Source organism: Oncorhynchus keta, chromosome 16 (assembly GCF_023373465.1).
Source record: "Oncorhynchus keta strain PuntledgeMale-10-30-2019 chromosome 16, Oket_V2, whole genome shotgun sequence".
NCBI classification, from domain to species: Eukaryota; Metazoa; Chordata; class Actinopteri; order Salmoniformes; family Salmonidae; genus Oncorhynchus; species Oncorhynchus keta.
This window is the reverse complement of record NC_068436.1, coordinates 1384037-1402678: the sequence shown is the minus strand read 5'-3', so window position 1 is coordinate 1402678 and position 18642 is coordinate 1384037. Positions and strand designations below refer to the sequence as shown.

General features: G+C 40.5%; 3 protein-coding genes across 4 annotated transcripts; 2 read left to right on the top strand and 1 right to left on the bottom strand.

Annotated features, from left to right (window-relative positions):
• Window positions 1-2174: 2174 nt before the first annotated feature.
• Window positions 2175-5166, top strand: odam (odontogenic, ameloblast associated). 2 transcript variants are annotated; one of them, XM_035789066.2, is made up of 11 exons: window positions 2175-2308; window positions 2447-2512; window positions 2606-2650; window positions 2780-2839; window positions 3138-3371; window positions 3640-3702; window positions 4001-4117; window positions 4461-4490; window positions 4615-4698; window positions 4856-4920; window positions 5058-5166. In XM_035789066.2, the coding sequence occupies exons 2-10, from the start codon at window positions 2453-2455 to the stop codon at window positions 4889-4891; spliced, it is 729 nt and encodes a 242-aa protein (XP_035644959.1). In that variant the 5' UTR covers window positions 2175-2308; window positions 2447-2452; the 3' UTR covers window positions 4892-4920; window positions 5058-5166. The 2 variants fall into 2 exon arrangements, with proteins under 2 accessions (XP_035644959.1, XP_035644960.1); XM_035789067.2 differs by having other exon boundaries at window positions 4464-4490; window positions 5058-5164.
• A 56-nt stretch (window positions 5167-5222) lies between these two features.
• On the bottom strand, window positions 5223-10024 carry LOC118395333 (proline-rich protein HaeIII subfamily 1-like). The gene is made up of 20 exons (XM_035789064.2): window positions 9975-10024; window positions 9188-9252; window positions 8972-9061; window positions 8663-8812; window positions 8406-8540; window positions 8059-8145; window positions 7802-7942; window positions 7492-7599; window positions 7370-7399; window positions 7160-7180; window positions 7047-7073; window positions 6876-6902; window positions 6746-6772; window positions 6589-6618; window positions 6431-6460; window positions 6284-6319; window positions 6107-6142; window positions 5912-5929; window positions 5763-5816; window positions 5223-5675 (listed from the first exon to the last, which is right to left on the bottom strand). The coding sequence occupies exons 2-19, from the start codon at window positions 9236-9238 to the stop codon at window positions 5778-5780; spliced, it is 1083 nt and encodes a 360-aa protein (XP_035644957.1). The 5' UTR covers window positions 9239-9252; window positions 9975-10024; the 3' UTR covers window positions 5223-5675; window positions 5763-5777.
• A 6249-nt stretch (window positions 10025-16273) lies between these two features.
• On the top strand, window positions 16274-17300 carry LOC118395666 (cyclin-dependent kinase inhibitor 1C-like). The gene is made up of 4 exons (XM_052464385.1): window positions 16274-16341; window positions 16425-16493; window positions 16695-16739; window positions 16930-17300. Exons 2-4 carry the CDS (start codon window positions 16440-16442, stop codon window positions 17170-17172), a joined length of 342 nt encoding a protein of 113 aa, XP_052320345.1. The 5' UTR covers window positions 16274-16341; window positions 16425-16439; the 3' UTR covers window positions 17173-17300.
• The last annotated feature ends 1342 nt before the right edge of the window (window positions 17301-18642 follow it).

Genomic DNA, 18642 nt, shown 5'->3' with positions numbered 1-18642 from the left:
CATAAATAAAAGCCCAATGGAGATCCAAATAACCAAAATATAGACTACAACCTACTACAGTGAGAAGCAGCCATGCAGAGCTGTCTTGCCAAACATAAAGACATGGAAAATCATGCTGCTCAGGAGTACAGCAACACGTTGTGATATGGCACAAAACACTTCAGTGGATTAAATTCAACCCACTTTTTAATTTTATTTTTACTTGACCTTTATTTAACTAGGCAAGTCAGTTAAGAACAAATTCTTATTTTCAATGATGGCCTAGGAACAGTGGGTTAACTGCCTGTTCAGGAGCAGAACAACAGATTTGAACCTTGTCAGCTCGAGGATTTGAACTTGCAACTAGTCCAACGCTCTAACCACTAGGCTACCCTGCCGCCCCATAGGGGCTTAATCGATTAAGCAATGCCAGCCTACCATAAACACGTTTCCAATACACACAGTTCCATTTACAAGAACAAAAACCAATAGGCTACCAAGAAAACCATAATATAATGTTTATTATGAAACACACTGATATGTAACTACACCCAGGAGCATCATTTGGGTTCTTGCATTGGAATTATATTGAATTCTGCAGTAACCCAGTATTCCAGACACTCTTCCTATGAACCAGACGCTGTTAAATGAATGTTTTTGGACAGAAAACCTGCGGCTAGGGTAGTATTCTAGATTAACCTGGGCTGGCTCCTCTGTTCCAAGATCGTCAGGAACAGTCGGAGGTGGAGGGGACTGTGGAGTTTGTGGAATGGTGGATAGGCTCTGCACGCAAAGCTAGCTGGAGCTCGGCAGCATCATCGCTGCTGGGCTTGGTGGTGACCTCTGTGGTTTGATGCTGCAGCTGCTGATCATCACACTCCTTTTATCTTTGTTTGGGTACTTTGGCAAAGCCAATTTTTGATATAAATCGTGGCAGTGGCAGATTAGCTGGTTCGACCAAGCTAAAAAGGCTAAGGCTAATAACAATAATGTTTTTTTTTACAGCTAGCTAAGAAGCTAACTAAACTCTGTAGTGGTGTGGTGTGAGGCAGAGTTGAGTGAAGCAGCTTCAATGGTAAACTTGACCCCATCCTTATAAATCAAAATCAAATATTACAGGTAGAAGTGTACCATATTATTAAATTAGCCTATCACAGATGAGAAGTGTTTTTCCCAAGATTTTTATGGAAACCCAACCCCCCCCCCCCCACACACATCCTGTGCTCTCTGTCGATTCTGCTGACACAGCACAGCGGAGATACAGATTTGGCACCAACCTGTCTCTCAATCAATCATTTAAACTTTTTTGCTATTTTTATATAGGGAGATAGGACTAAAACTGAGGGGGCACAAGTTTCAACTGAGTGCCCAAAGCCCCCTTTTGAAACTGGTCTGATGAAGAACAGAGGAAATGTTTCTACTGTAGATTGCACTTCTCACTCTTCCTCAATCTCTTTCAGAATATAATTATGTAATATAATATCATAAGAGTATGCAAATGTTTCTTACATTTTTTTTTACAAATGGTTTTATCCTAAAACCAAATGATGGCGGTTAGGATCTAAACCAGCAGCCCTCCTGTTGTCAGTTCAGTAACCATTGGGATTTGAACCAGCAACCTTACAGCTACCTGCCTATAATACCTTATTTATAGGACATAATAAACACTGATAATGTCAATCAAAAGACTTACATTTACACATGCCAACCCCACACCAGTCCATAGACTAATCGTCTGTCTGAAAACTCTTAACCACCTGCAGCAAACTCTCTTGTAGTGACGCATATTATAATCACAGGTCTCTATGAAAGGTTTACAAATAACGCAGACTCATGGGCATCAGGGGCATCGAGTTCCAGGTTCAATATAGGGAAAGTGATGTATAATAGGAGATGTTCTATATATTGTGAACATACTGTAGGGGCAGAATACCCATTGAAATAATGGGACAGGGGTTGACTGGTATCCACCTTTCATCCACCTACTTTGTGTCATATACTGTAGAGTCAAAATATTAGACAATAACATTAGAATTGGTGTATGACACGATAGATAATGTCCAGGCATGAGATTCATTTTGACTTATGGTCAGTCCATAATGATACAGCTGCATATATCTGCACCGTAACTGTCTGAGTCTGAGAGTGATGTCATCTCAAAGAGCCTGTGCGTCATATTGACCATAGTCTGTGTGTGTCTGGGACATGACAGCTCAAGTGGGAAGACAGAGATAGTTTAAAAGTAGGAGAGACACAGTAGCCTGGACAGAGAAATAAAGAACACACTGGAAAGAAAGAAGATAGGCTGAAGCTGACGTTCTCTGATAAGGTAATACTGTCATGGGCTATGACTTGCTTTTGTATCATCAAAAATAGTTTTAAAAAATAAGTATGCATCACATACAACATGCTCAAGATGGAATTGAGATGTCAGATATGAACTACATTTGTTCTGTCTTCATTGTAGGATATCATGAAGCCGCAGACTGTAACTGTTTTGGTCTGCCTTTTGGGTGCTAGCCTTTCACTTCCTGTGAGTTTCACACGTTACTTGAATATTCCTTCATTTATAGCGCTACACTTCAAAATGAATCACAACAAACTGTTTTTTGTTGCTTTTTTAAAGATATACCAACAGCAAATTGGAATCCTCGCAAGTAACAGCAATGAGGTACATTGAATTTGACATTGCATTTGTTGTTTGTGATTTTGCTTTCAAATTGATGTGCAGTAAAATACAATGCAATGTGGAGTAACGGTTGTTAGAAACATTTTCTGACTGCTCACCCATCCTTTACAGATCCTCCGGTTGAATGGACTGACCCTGACAGGTGTAGGCTTTGGGCAAACACAAATGCAGGTACTGAACCAATCCAATCTAACGCAATCGAGGTAGAAATCATTCGCCATGATAATGCTATAGGCATTCTGTAGTAAAGAAGATTGATATCATTAGCCACATTTGCAGACAGCATAATAGTTCAAAATGGTCTCCAGTGAGCAGCTTCCATTCCCACTTTACCTTTAACTACACATATTTTCAGCTTTGGCACATCAACCGAATTGTTCATTCAATTGCTCGTCACAACTTCGGCCCGCAAAGCTTTGAAATGATCTGAGGTCAGAGACAGATCTTTTACCCAACCTTGTTTGTTCAGGCGTCTCCATTCATGCCCCAGTACGTGATCCAGCAGCAGCCTGAACTTGGTCTCCCCCAGATGGTGAACTTTAACCCCCAGGTGGGAGGCCCTTTCGGCCCCCAGATGATGTTCCCTACACAGGGGAACCAGCTGCCCCCCATACTGTACGCTAATGCCCAACAGGAGCAGCCTGGGGCCCCCCAGGACCCCAACAACCCCAATAACCCCCAGCAACCACAAAACCCTGCACAGGTAGGCTACTGTACCATTTCAGATCAGTTAGTTGGTCTATGTATGTTTTCACACAAATTTATTGAAATACCAATGGTTTTGATGGATAACAATGACAAAAGGCTTCCCAGCCTCTACTAATGAATACACATATTTTTTCCTGAAGTCACTTTGTCTATGTTTTTATACAAATTCAATGTAATTCAATGAAATTCCATGTGTCAGGTAATCCACTACTAAGTCTTTCCAGTATTTGTTGAAGTTGTATTTATTTTCTATTATCCTGAAGGGGGTTCCCCAGTTTCCTCAATACTACCCATCATTTTCATTTCCCCAGCAACCAAGAATGCAGGTACAGTGGAGTTTCCCTCTTTCAATGTGATTTGTTCCTCAAGGTGCATCTTGTATTCACTGTGAGAGATTATATACACTCTTTATTCAGACTAAAGGATCACTTTACCCTCCATTTCTGTGTTGCATTTTCTGTTGATATGGTCCCCACAAATTGGGCATGTCAACAGTAAAGTTTTCAAGATAGAGCACTAAAAAGCTAAATGTGTGATCCTGATGTGTTTTGCATATCAAACATATCATCATCACACTTTTTGATCCTTTAAGACTCTTAACCTTCACAAGTGTATCTTCCCTAGGGCTACCCCTACTACATGTCTTACGGTTACCCCAACTACCCCCAGCCTAACCAGAACAATGGGCAGAACCAGCTGAACCTGGAGAAGACCCCTCAGAAACCACAGCTCCCACTACAGGTGAGGAGGGGTCATTACATGGATGTGCTCTCCCTTCCCCTCATACAGGCCTGTTACACTAGACGAGTGACTTTTGCAGAGTGTGAGACGCTCCTATTAATTTCAATGAAACCTATGTATAAGCATTGCGGCTCCAGGAGAATAAAACATTTGAATGCGGCAGTTTAAAGTGCAGTGAAATATTCTCAACAGAAAGGAAATTAGAGACAATGAACCGATAGATAGTATGTCATAATTTCATGATTTTAGTTTCATTTTAAACTAACAATAATTTTATAATTCAAAAATTCAACAGGCCAGACAGAGTATCTTAATAATTATTATTACCCTCTCAAAATTGCAGCAGGCTGCCCAACCTCAGGCACCAGGAAAGGTAAGTAAGCACTTACTACTGTGTCTGAATCATATATGGATAACATTAATGTGTCCTCTATGTGAGGGCTGTTGATGTAGACTGAGCTGTGTGATATCTAAGTGTATTTTTGTGTTGTTGATAGACATGGCCTAAAGGATTCCAGACAGAGGCTGCCAACCCTCCACCAGATCACCGTGGAGACACAGTTGACCCTGGCGTAGATGAGGTATGACCTCTACTTCTTTTACTATGACTATAACAATGTCAATATAATATATAATATATTATAGTATGTATACATTGTATATATAGATTTTAGTAAGTGATATGAAACATATGTTGTACTTGTGATAATGTCATCCTGAATTTTTTTTTTTTTACAGGGTCGTCCCAACTTCCCTTTCCTGTTTGAGCCATAGAATTGCATGTGGGGTCAAATTAAATTGAGGTAGGGTAACATTAGGGCCATTTCTAGGTTTTTATTATGGGAAGGAAACATTTCTTCAACTGAACACCTGAAATGTATTCATATCAGTAGTATACTGTACTTCCATTTAAGTGTTTATTTTTTTGTTTCATTTTCAGGGATCGGCACATCAATCTCACATTCCCACTCCTATATTAATATAAGATATGTTGTCCGTTACAATACGATACATTTTCTATTGTCAAATAAATCCATTATCAAGCAAAATCACAGTTGTCAATTGTACTTTGTATGCACACAAAAACAAGAGTTCTTAGTTTGCATGCTGGAAGTTTTAATGAATGTTATAGAGCAATTGATTGAGAAAGTGTCAAATTATATCACAGAAGTAACCTCCACCAACACCTGCCATATACTGTATAGTTAAAAATAGGTTCTAGAGGCTACACATATCTTGCCACTGGGGGTGCTCTTGAGCCAAAAGGGGTCCCCTAATTGGACAGAAATATTGTCCAGAAATTACCTTACTGGACAGAAAGAGGCCCACCTCCCCACACCCATGAGTAAAATCAAACATTGTTAGGCTAAAACTAAAGATTGTTTGGTTTCATGAGTTAAGAAATGTATTAGTATTTAGGAAAACATTTAGCAACTAAATATCCAAATGTAATCTGTAAAGTTGAATGTACTCCAGATAGATATGAAAATATGTCAAAAATGTAATCTCATTCCAATCAACGTTTCCAATCCAGATGCAAGGCTTGGGCTTCTTCTCCCTGTAAACAGGGAAGAAGAAGTCAGAAAAGGATCAAGAAATAGATGATGCATTGCAAGGAAACGCCTAGGCAAAGTGTTTAACACACCTTGTATCCACCATATTATTTTCCTTCCTCTTCCCAAGCCTTTGTCTCTTCAGCCTGCAGATAGATCAATCATATCATGGTTTAAGAAAGGAAATACATTATTTTATTGTAGGAATACAGATACAACAATGTCATGAGCAATTTCTTACCTTCATGAACGATGGGAGCTTGGGGTAAAGGTTGAAGGATTCAAATAATGTTTTAGATGGTATTGTGAGTGACATTTGATTGAAAAGTAAACAATATTGTTACATTTGACAATATTCATTCATGATGACACTAAAGCTGAAAGGGAATATTAAAATCTCAATAAGAAGCATGTTTAGTAAACAGCCAATACTTACAAGTGTTGTTATCCCATATTCAAATGAGATTTTATTCTGCAGGGAAAAGAACAGATAAACATTTAACACGTGTAAAGTATATTTCTTAATTAAGAAAAAAATATAAAATCTCACGTAATATATTTGCAGTTAACATTGTTGTATTTTGTTGATGTTAAATCATAAATGTATACATACTGTAGCTGAGGGGTTGTAGATGAGCTTCAGGTAAGGCTGGAACAAAGACAAAAAAAACCTAAATGTTTTGCTTTTTCTCAAATCTTCAAATCAACTAGTTTTCTATTTATTCAGCAAAATAGTTTAAATCTTCATTAGCACACTTACCTGAAAACCAGATGAGTATGGGTATCCAAACTATCAAAACCAGGGACAGAAAAAATATCAACTGCTTTTCAAGTTCTTTCAAGAAATTCACACTTCACACCAAAATTCACAGCAAAATGTACTAGAATATGATTTAAAACGGAAATATCTCGTCATACCCCTAATTCTTGAGGTCTTTTATGTCCATGCTGTAAAACATATTACAGTTTACTTATCTGTTATATACAGTACAATGGCATACTTCCTGCTATGTTGCCTTACAATACTTCCGAGTCATAGAATTAAGCTAACATGGAATGAGAGGCTAGTCCATACCCTTGGTGTGGGTGTTCCTCGTCCTCCCTGATAGTAAAGAAAATACAGTATTTGTTTGACACAATTCCATCATGCAGTACTCCAGCCATCATAATACTAAAATAAATCATTGTTTGTGTGAATTCCTCACCTTTGGCAGCAGGAAAATGTTCTCACCCTACAAAGGGAAACACGTTCGCCACATGAACAGATATAGACGACATGCACTGTACGATACTGGGACAATTAACGCATGTATAATATATGATAAAGTCTATAGCCTGATTTAATCTTAGATCATTCAGGCAAATTCATTATTTACCTCTTTCAGGGGCAGACCACTCGCATTCTGGGAAAGAAAAAAAGCATTTTGTTTCAATATGATTTTAAGTATGTAAATCCATTCAGTTTTTGATAGTAAAAACATAATCTTACCTGTAAAGTCACATTGTCAGCCTGTAAAAGAACCATAACATGACATTTTTTTAAATGATAATTTCTCAAGAATTTCTAAATGAATAAACAAGGAATAACAAGGAATAACATCATATTTAACAATAAATTATCCATATCTCATTATCCATATGTCTGTATTCACAAAGCGATGTTCTTCTTTGACATACATTAATTACCAATGGCCAATACCTGAAAGATGGGGATGAATTCTCTGTTGCCCTAAAACATAAAAAAAATGGACATAAGTTAATTTTGTCTACGTTAAACGTAATGCCGGGTTATGACATAACCAGGATCTATTAACAACCTACCACCATCTCAGGTTGCAACAGTCTTCCTCCAAAGAAGGTGTCATCAAACGGGGGCCGTCCACCTGCTCCAGATGGAACAGCTGAGGGGCGAATGGGGTTCCTGTCAGGCTGGGGAGATAAAGAGACACAACACCCTTCATTATATCAAAGCTGATTAGTTCTGTCATCTCCTAGCCAGCGTCCCATAATCTATGCGCTTTTAACAACAGAAAGACAGAGAGGGATACATTGGCTAACACACTAACAAACTGGACCGCCAGGCTAGTACTTTCCAATATAGTCTGAAATAAAAGTTAAAAAAATGTCTTACCCTTGCATCAAGGTTTCTCATGTTGGGTCTTCCTCCTCTTGGGGGCCCTGCAGGTCTACGCCTTCGGGACCCTGGCCCGCGAGGGGGGCCCTGGCCAGGGTGTGGTCCAGGTCCATTGGGAGCATACTCAAAGTCAGATCCCTATTGAGAGAGAAACATTCAATTATAGTTCTACAATCAGTTAAGCATCTTAAGTGGAATCGGTGATTGTATTCATAGCAGGTTGCATGGAGGTTGCCATTACACCGTTTACTCACGGTCACGGGTGGAAGATCGGCAGGGGATGATGATCCTCGGTCTCTTCTCATGGTTCCCTGGTTCCACCATTGACCTTCATCCTCTCTCTTGACCAGGAGCGAGCATCACATTATACATGTTAATTAACAGTAGATTTTCAATTGATGGAGGATCCCTGACAGCTTTTATATTTGTATCCTTTATTTATTCAGGAGATCATATTGAGATTACAAATCACGTTTCCAAAATGAGACCTGAGTATATCATGGCAATAAAACGATCACAAAAATCAGCATATGAGAAGAAAAAACATTGAAAAAGCAATACATTACATAAATAGAATAGAAAACAACCAGACACGACATACCCTTTTATAATCCCGATCAGGGTAGTCGAGGGGTCCTCCAGACTCGGGCCCTCCCATTAGTCGCTGAGTGTCCCCACTCCCTGGGCCTCCAGAGGGTCTGTTTGGGTACCAAGGGGGCATTTGATCCTGGTCGGGCTGCACAAAATAAATTAAGTCAAGTAAAAAGTACTATATCATAACTATTACTACTAGTAGATACAATGAATTAGTAGTTTGGGAAAATCACATTTGTTAATCAAATTAGAAGGCCATCATACCCATCCTGGGTTGCCAGTTCCACCCATATCCCATCCTTGCCACGTAGGACCTCCACCGATTGGTCTAGAGTTCTCTCCTCCTCCACCTATTGGCTGGCCCCCAAATGGAGGGAGGGAACCATCCTTCATCCAGGGTTCTCTACCATTGGGCTTGACAAAGTAAAGGAAATTAACATGAGCTTCAGATATAACCATTAAGTAAGAAAACAAAGTCAACTCTAGAATTGTCTGTTTTTCTCTAAATCTTGATTGACTTTGATTTAGGTCTCTTGGATCTCTTGGAAATCTCTTTGACCTTTTTTTTCTTACTCTCATAGGGTGTCTGTCTGGACTTTGTTGAGGTCCGCCAAATGGGAGGAATCGACTGTCTCCCTGTTGCAATTGTCTCCATGGGTCAGCCTGGGCAAAGTAAATCACAATTTAATAAAGGACATGATCTGCCGTGCTGAATATTAATAAACCTAATGCATTGCACCCATATATTTTTCCGGATTATTCTCTATTCTCTCTTGACTATTTACTCACATGTGTAGCCACAGCCGAGAAAAGTAAAATGACAACACAGAGGTACTCCATTGCTTCCTATATGCCTGTAAGAAAGTTATTGATATTTAAACACTGAAAACACAAAGTTGTTTAACACTGATATTGCTAACACTGAAAACACAAAGTTGTTTAATACAGGATCGGTGTCCCCCTCACGGGAGGGATGAGCTAACGTAGGCTAATGTGATTAGCATGAGGTTGTAACAAGAACATTTCCCAGGACATAGACATATCTGACATGGGCTTAAATTCATTACAGTGAAATAATACCATGCTATTGTTTGAGGAGAGTGCACAGTTATGAACTTGAAAATGTATTAATAAACCAATTAGGCACATTTGGGCAGTCTTGATACAACATTTTGAACAGAAATGCAATGGTTCTTTGGATCAGTGTAAACTTTGCACATACACTGCTGCCATCTTTTACCAGCTCTAATGTGTTATATTCTCCTACATTAATTTCACATTTCCACAAACTTCAAAGTATTTCCTTTCAAATGGTGTCAAGAAAATGCATTTCATTGTTTCAGAGAGATTTGGGTATGTTATTTTAGGCTATTTTTTTTTTTTAAAGGGTCCGATCCTTAAGAGGTTTTAACATTGAAAATACATTTTAACACTGCAAACACAAAGTTGTTTAACACTGAAAACACACGACTGAAAACAGTAGTTTTAACATTAAAAGCACCAAGTCATTTTTGCCACCAGATTGCTTGAAAACAACCTGTCTCTTCTAAACCCAGTGTTTCTCCTTAGCACTTACCTTCACCTTGGAAGTCTCTTTGTGCTCTAAGCTCCTACCTATGGACACTTATATTAGACATGAAGTGTTGAGCAATCTCTATACTGCTTGAGAAAACACAGCCTCTGACTAATGCTTTGATGTGTGCAATAGGGCAATTATCACGCAGGCTTTGCTAAAGGGGCATTTCATTGACATTGAGTCGCGCAATGCCAGTTTGCCAACAGAAAGAGCCCTTTGATTGCAATGACAGTCTGACAGTAGCTCATATAAGTGCATTTAAATTGTATAATGTACACTGAACAAAAAAATATAAATGCAACACGTAACATTTTCAAAGATTTGACTTAGTTACGGTTCAAATAAGAAAATCAGTCAATTGAACGAAATGAACTTGGCCCTAATCTATGGATTTCACATGGGAATACATATATGCATCTGTTGGTCACAGATACAGTGCATTCGGAAAGTAATCAGACCCATTGAAATTTTCCCACATTTTGTTACGTTACAGCCTTATTCTAAAATGGATTAAATTGTTTCCCCCCCTCATCAGTCTACACACAATAACCCACAATGACAAAGCAAGTGCAGGTATTTAGATATTTATAGAAAAACTCATCTGAAAAATCACATTTATATAAGTATTCAGACCCTTTACTCAGTAATTTATTGAAGCACCTTTGTCAGCAATTACAGCCTTGAGTCTTCTTGGGTATGATGCTACAAGCTTGGCACATGTGTATTTGGGGAGTTTCTCCCATTCTTCTCTGCAGATCCTCTCAAGCTCTGTCAGGTTGGATGGGGAGCATCGCTACACAGCTATTTTCAGGTCTCTCCAGAGATGTTTGATCGGGTTCAAGTCCAGGCTCTGGCCGGGCCACTCAAGGACATTCAGAGACTTGTCCTGAAGCCAATCCTGTGTTGTCTTGGCTGTGTGCTTAGGGTCGTTGTGCTGTTGGAAGGTGAACCTTTGCCCCAGTCTGAGGTCCTGAGCGCTCTGGAGCAGGTTTTCATCAAGGATCTCTGAAATTTGCTCCGTTCATATTTCCCTCGATCCTGACTGGTCTCCCAGTACATGCTTCTGAAAAACATCCCCACAGTATGATGCTGCCACCCCCATGCTTTACAGTAAGGTTGGTTTTACCGTAGGGATGGTTTCCTCCAAAAGTGAGGCTTGGCATTCAAAGCAAAGAGTTCAATATTGGTTCATCAGACTAGAGAATCTTGTTTCTCATGGTCTGAGTGTCCTCTAGGTGCCTTTTGGCAAACTACATACGGGCTGTCATATGCTTTTTACTGATAAGTGGCTTCCATCTGGCCACTTTACCATAAAGGCCTGATTGGTGGAGTGCTGCAGAGATGGTTGTCCTTCTGGAAGGTTCTCCCATCTGTGTCTAGCCACAATCCAATCCTACCTATCTCTTCGGACAATTCCTTCGACCTTATGGCTTGGTTTTTGCTCTGACATGCACTGTCAACTGTGGGACCTTACATAGACAGGCGTGTGCCTTTCCAAATAATGTCCAATCAATTAAATTTACCACAGGTGGACTCCAATCAAGTTGTAGAAACATCAAAAAGGATGATCAAAGGAAACAGGATGCACCTGAGCTCAATTTCGAGTCTAATAGCAAAGAGTCAGAATACTAATGCAAAGTAGGTTTTTCTGTTTTTTATTTTGAATGAATTTGCAAAAATGTCTAAAATCCTGTTTTCACTTTGTCATTATGGGGTATTGTCTGTAGATTGACGAGGAAAAAATGTGTATAATCCATTTTAGATTAAGACTGTAATGTAACACAATGTGGAAAAAGGGAAGGGGTCTGAATACTTTCCGAACTGTACACTGTACCTTTAAAAACAAGTAGGCCTATGGAATGTTGTCCCACTCCTCTTCATCGGGTTGGGCAAAGTTGCTGGATATTGACTGTAACTGTAACACACTGTCGTACACGTCAATCCAGAGCATCCCAAACATGCTCAATAGGTGACATGTCTGGTGAGTGTGCAGGCCATGGAAGAACTGGGACATTTTCAGTTTCCAGGAATTATGTACAGTTCCGTGCCACATGGACTGTGCATTATCATGCTGAAACATTAGGTGATAGCGACAGATGAATTACACGACAATGGGCCTCAAGATCTCATCACGGTATCGCTATGCATTCAAATGCAATTGTGTTTGTTGTCCATAGCTTATGTCTGACCATACCATAACCCCACCGGCACCATGGGACACTCAGTTCACAACGTTGACATCGGCAAACCGCTTGCCATGCGTTTGCCATCTGCCAGGTACAGTTGAAACCGGGATTCATACGTGAAGAGCACACCTCTCCACCTCTGCCAGTGACCATCGAGGGTGAGCATTGATTGGCTCACTGAGGTCTGTAGTAAGGTCAAGAACTGCAGTAAGGTCAAGACCCTGGTGAGGACAACAAGCATTCTGATGAGCTTCCCTAAGACGGTTTTTGACAGTTGGTGCTGAAATTCTTTGGTTGTGCAAACCAGTTTCATCAGTTGCCCGGGTGGCTGGTTTCAGACGATTCCACAGGTGAAGAAGCCTGATGTCCTGGGCTGGCGTAGTTACATGTGGTCTGCGGTTGCGAGGCCGGTTGGGCGTACTGACAAATTCTTTAAAATGAAGTTGGAGGTGGCTAATGATAGAGAAATTAACATGAATATTCAACAGCTCTGGTGGACATTCCTGCGGTCAGCATACCAATTGCACGCTCCCTCAAAACTTGAGACATCTGTGGCATTGTGTTGTGTGACTGCATATTTTAGAGTGACCTTTAACTGTCACCAGCGCAAGGTGCAGCTGTGTAATGATCATATGGTTTAATCTTATTGATGATATGCCACTCCTGTCAGGTGGATGGATTATCTTGGTAAAAGAGAAATGCTCACTGATAGGGATGTAAACAAATTTATGCACAGAATTTGTGAGAAATAAGCTTTTTGTGCATCTGGAAAATGTATTGGATATTTTATTTCAGCTCATGAAAAATGGGACCAACACTTTACATGTTGTGTTAACATTTTTGTTCAGTGTTTAATAGTTTACTTCTCTACAAATACGGATGCCTTTGAAATGTGTGAACTCTTGAACATGATCCTAAATGAATGTTTTTTCCTGGAGCAACATATACTTGAAAGAAAGAAAAACAGTTGGACATTTGTCGTGGCAAGGTGCGGATTGTGTTGCGTATTATACTTTTTAAGCTGGTGACTCAAATACTTCCCATGATGTTTGGGCAACATTTAATGGTGGGGAGCTAAGAGGGTGTTTGTTAGCAAAACACCTGTACTGCATGTGTTTTCAAAATGATTAATATCAATTTCTATCACATATTCAACAATTATTTTAGCGATTAGCTGGATGTAGTTGATATTTTGTCTTTATAGTAACATTTATGACTAAGCTTTATTCTAATAAATGTTCAGAAATGTTTGAAATTAATATATTATAATACATTTTATATGCTTATGCATTGTATACTTATAATACTTATACACGTTTTTAAATAATGATATACCATTTAATAATAATAAACACTATTTATAAAAGGTTTATTCATGAAAATGACTGTGAACTGTTACCACACGGTTGTGTTTTATATCCTACATTTGACATGTGACTCATCTGTGAAGTTATAATGTAAATCACTTACTATTACCCACACCTATCCTTCAACAGAGAGTTGAAAGATTTCAGAAAATGAAACATCATGAGTATTAGGGGTTGTGACTCTTAACTATTAGGGGTTGTGACTCTTAAGTATTAGGGGTTGTGACTCTCAGTGCTCTTAACTCTATTTAAATTGAACCCACCGACTGGGTATAGCTCATTGTCTTCGCATCATTATCGACTGCTGGAATGATCTGTGACTCAAAGGTAAGGGAATTGGTCGTAAAGCAGGGCTTTTGAACGTTGGTAAATATACTTATGCTGTGGTGTTCACATGCTATTTCAGCATTCAGAACAAAAAGGTAATCTAAGCTGCTTTTGCTTCTTAATATGTTTTTAGAACTGACCACCAAGATGATGATGAAGACTACAATCTTTCTGGGCTGCCTCCTGGGCCTGTCATTGACTCTTCCTGTGAGTTTAACAAAGATAAACATACAATAGATATGGCCCAAATTACGTAGTATTCTACATTATATCATATTTTATTTATATTTTCGATAGATTTTTTTTACAAATATGTTCATATATATGCATATTTACATGTACACAAAATTATTATTTTTCAGGCTGATGTGGATCATTTGAGAGTTGCACGTTCCAGCTCTGACTCCAACTCTAACTCAAACTCCAGGGAGGTAAGTTCCATAGCTCCACAGATTATGAGCAGAAATTATTTAACATATAGTAGTGAAGATCAATGTATATGAAACATATGTGAATATTCTGAGATATGATTCCATGTGTGGTGTGTATATAAAAAGGACATTGAATGAGAAAAAAACAGCTGTTGTTTTCTTTCCTATTTAGGCTGGTTCCATTCTGCCCTCCCTGAATTCAGATCAGCTCCTTCAACTGCAACTTACCCTGTTCGCTGCCTCTTCCCCAGCCACTGCTCCTGCCCTATCCCCTGCACCAGCCCCTGCACCAGCTCCAACCCCTGCATCAGACTCAATCCCTGCACCAGCCCCTGTACCAGCCCCTGCACCAGCTCCAACCCCTGCATCAGACTCAATCCCTGCACCAGCCCCTGTACCAGCCTCTGCACCAGCTCCAACCCCTGCATCAGCCTCAATCCCTGCACCAGCCCCTGTACCAGCCTCTGCACCAGCTCCAACCCCTGCATCAGACTCAACCCCTGCACCAGCCCTAACCCCTGCACCAGACTCAGCCCCTGCACCAGCCCCTGGTCCAGCCCCAACCCCGGCACCAGCCCCAACCCCGGGACCAGCCCCTGTACCAGCCCCAACACCGGCACCAACCCCTGCGACAGCCCCAACCCCTGAACCAGCCCCAACCCCTGAACCAGCCCCAACCCCTGAACCAGCCCCAGCACCTGAGCCAGCCCCAACCCCTGAACCAGCCCCAGCACCTGAGCCAGCCCCAACCCCTGAACCAGCCCCAACCCCTGAACCAGCCCCAACCCCTGAGCCAGCCCCAACCCCTGAACCAGCCCAAACCCGGCAACAGTCCCAACCCCTGAACCAGCCCCAGCACCTGCCTCAACCCCTGAACCTGCCCCAGCACCTGCCTCAACCCATGAACCAGTCCCAGCACCTGCCCCAACCCCTGAACCAGCCCCAGCACCTGCCTCAACCCCTGAACCAGCCCCAGCACCTGCCTCAACCCCTGAACCATCCCCAGCACCTGCCTCAACCCCTGAACCAGCCCCAGCACCTGCCTCAACCCCTGCACCAGCCCCAGCACCTGCCTCAACCCCTGCACCAGCCCCAACCCCTGAACCAGCCCCTGCACCTGCCTCAGCCCCTGCACCTGCCTCAACCCCTGCACCTGCCTCAGCCCCTGCACCTGCCTCAACCCCTGAACCTGCCCCTGCACCTGCCTCAACCCCTGCCCCTGCTGGACGTTAACCAGGTGAGGTGATGTTACAGTAAGCCAGCCATTGTTAATTTAATTTCTCAACATATTAGAGTCCCCCAACGTGACAAATTAAATGTAATATCCTATATATGAATGAATTCACTTTTCAATCTAGCAGGTATTTAATGGAACTCCCAGACAGTAACTGCTGTCCCTTCATATCCTGCATCACGCAGAATGAGCATTCAGCACTCTGTGGAACCCCACACTTCACACTATGAAGTGTGATTCCTTTATGTATTTATGTTCAATTAAAAATATATATATTTCAAGCTACATTGTATGTCTCTCCAGTTCTCTGATGAGTGCTCATGAAGTTTGTGGAAATTGTGAAAGAAAAAGTGTGGTACATCAGATTGCATGATAAGTAAATGGTCTAAATAAATGGTGGAACTTTAGCTATATGGCATTATTTGAGAAATCAAAGCGGTGTAATACAATTTGAAACAATATACATTATCTAACATGATTTAAATGTGTTCATTTAGCCTCCACAATCCCCCAAAACCAGGTGAATGAATCATCCACAGTTTCAAAACGTCTCATCTTTGCTAAGGTTTCCTAACACTGATGAGACATTGTTCTTTGTGGGGACTGTGGATATATAGATTTGTAGGATTACCCACCAAATGCCTAATTTCATCACATTTACATCTCCAGGACACACCTTTGATCATGGGACTGAAAGCTCATTGGTGCACTGAACTGAAATGGTCTATATAAAGCACAAACTAGATGTTAAGTTACAATACAGCATCAGTGTCACAACTTTAGTTCTGACTTTTCAACCATTTGACATCTTCACTTGAACAGGTAAGAGGTTCAAAGAATACTGTAGTGGAGTTTAGTCAGGCGTGTCTAGCTTTGAATTCACTGTACATCTTTTTCATTTCAAGAACTCCGTGGTGACCATGAAACTACTATTCCTAGTGATGTGCCTGATTGGAATTGGTTCCTCCATTCCTGTAAGAATTCTTGAAATACAACATCAAGCCTTCAATTTACACATCAATACAACAAGAGATTGCTGTTTCCATAGATTGCATTGCATTGGAATATGACAATATCTGAATTATTACAATATGATGGACTTAAGTTCACACTTTGAGTGTTGATTACTTTATACCATAATATCATTCATCCTGTGATTTTGTTTGTGTGTGCAGGTGTCTGAGGAACATGATCGAGAGGAGCGCTCAGCTAGTGATGAGGTACAGTAATATTTAGTACTATCTATTGGTATTTATTAGGTATTCTGTATATTAGAGTACTTTAGTATGGGCTGCTGCTGCTATTTGAATATGATTACTAGTTTGTTTGAGTTCAGAACAATTTATCCATCTCTCTCTCTCTCTCTCTCTCTCTCTCTCTCTCTCTCTCTCTCTCTCTCTCTCTCCACAGATGTTCAGGGGTTATGGGCGTGGTTTTGGGGGATTCTATCCCTATCAGCAGCCTCAGCAGCCTCAGCAGCCTCAGTACCCGTCATACTTCCCGTACGCCCAGCCTCCCCAAAGTAACTCTGCCCTGTTGGCCCTCCTGCCCTTCCTATTGGCCAGACTCGCTGCCGCTCCAGCCGCAACTCCTGCTGCAGCTCCCGCCCCAGCCCCAGCTCCCGCCCCAGCCCCAGCAGCAGGTGGAAAATGAGATGGGCGTCGACAGAAGAGCCAGAAGGACTCTCATGTCTCCACCTTGTTTACATCACATATGTTGACATTAGCTGCTGTTCAGAGCTGATTATTCCATTTTCAATAAATGAAACAAGTTAAGATCCATCATTGTGTATGTCTTTGTCTGTTGTGTTCTGTTTGTTTGACAAAGTATTTGCGGTGCTTCGGAATTCATAGTCAATTCCAGGGTATTTGGTGTTTCCAAAAAAGGGTCAAGACCCACTACCAGTTCCTCTTGGGTAGCACATGATGAAATGTGTTGTTTGGTGGCTAATAACACGACAATTTTGAAAGACACATTGCAAATGTGTTATAACATAATCGTTTGTGAACCTCTAATCTATAACTTCAGTATAAAGTCAGATACTTTAGATATCTAGTAAGCTTTGTGTGATATTATTTTGAACGAGTACCCATTACACCTTTTATTTGTCTGAATTTGAGGGTTTTACGGACCGGCTAAGCTTCTGGTCCCCTTTTGATTACTCTAGTTATCTATCCTTAGCACTGAGTAAGCATCAACACAATAGTAGCCTAGTATACAATTGCCCCGATTAATTGTTTTAATCCTTTTATTTTTCTGTCGTCCCTGATAGAAATTTGATCAATACCTGACGCTCCAAAGTAAATTCCTCAAATATTGATATAAAACTCACTCGACTGTCTTGCAAATGTTAGCAGAAAAATCTAACGCTTCTGACAGTTGAACATTGGGACCACTTTGTGAGGGAGACCCTTATTAGCTGGTCTGTGATCCACTGACAATACAAGGTCAGAGGTAATACGCCAAACTCACGCGATTACACACAGATAATGTTATTGCCATAAATGTAGATGTGAAATAGACATTGTTTGGGAATTAACAGCAGATGGGAAACAATGATACAGTAGGCCTATACTGACATTTGATTAATAGCAGTGGCAAGAGGCTAATTTGTTTGCCTGTTTTGCAATGCCCAGCGTTACATGGACCACCCAGACATCATACATCATCCTTCATTGCAACACTTTTAGGCTTCATTGGGGTTTTGTGATTGGCTGAGAAACACTATATATTGTATGTGTATTGATGAGTGTGCTAGCGCTTACAGAGGCACTGAGAAGTTATGGTTACACTAATAATTCTAACACTTTGTTCAGAGTGAAGGCATTCTTATACACTCATTAACTGTGTAGTAGATTATACATATAATATAATCTGTAACTTGTAGGGAATAGATGGATTAATAAAGTGATGATGTTTATGTTTATACTCTATTTAGATGAAGATGTTCAGCATGAAGATTGTTGTTCTACTTGGATTTGTGATGCTTCTCTCTATTGCTTTGGTAAGTCATGCATATAGTATGTACATGAAATGCTGGTGCAAATCTTAGTATATTACATCCATATGTACTGTATATTATTTTGTCTTATTGTTTGCTTTTGAAGGTGGATTCATGACAAT

Coding starts and splice junctions, on each gene's coding strand:
- LOC118395333 (XM_035789064.2), bottom strand. CDS start 9,238: ATGGAGTACCTCTGTGTTGTCATTTTACTTTTCTCGGCTGTGGCTACA. Junction 7,181..7,369: donor AATTCATCCCCATCTTTCAG/GTATTGGCCATT, acceptor GTTCTTTTACAG/GCTGACAATGTGACTTTACA. Junction 7,074..7,159: donor CTGACAATGTGACTTTACAG/GTAAGATTATGT, acceptor TTTCTTTCCCAG/AATGCGAGTGGTCTGCCCCT.
- LOC118395666 (XM_052464385.1), top strand. CDS start 16,440: ATGAAACTACTATTCCTAGTGATGTGCCTGATTGGAATTGGTTCCTCC. Junction 16,494..16,694: donor GAATTGGTTCCTCCATTCCT/GTAAGAATTCTT, acceptor TTGTGTGTGCAG/GTGTCTGAGGAACATGATCG. Junction 16,740..16,929: donor AGCGCTCAGCTAGTGATGAG/GTACAGTAATAT, acceptor CTCTCTCCACAG/ATGTTCAGGGGTTATGGGCG.
- odam (XM_035789066.2), top strand. CDS start 2,453: ATGAAGCCGCAGACTGTAACTGTTTTGGTCTGCCTTTTGGGTGCTAGC. Junction 2,651..2,779: donor TCGCAAGTAACAGCAATGAG/GTACATTGAATT, acceptor CATCCTTTACAG/ATCCTCCGGTTGAATGGACT. Junction 3,372..3,639: donor AACCACAAAACCCTGCACAG/GTAGGCTACTGT, acceptor ATTATCCTGAAG/GGGGTTCCCCAGTTTCCTCA.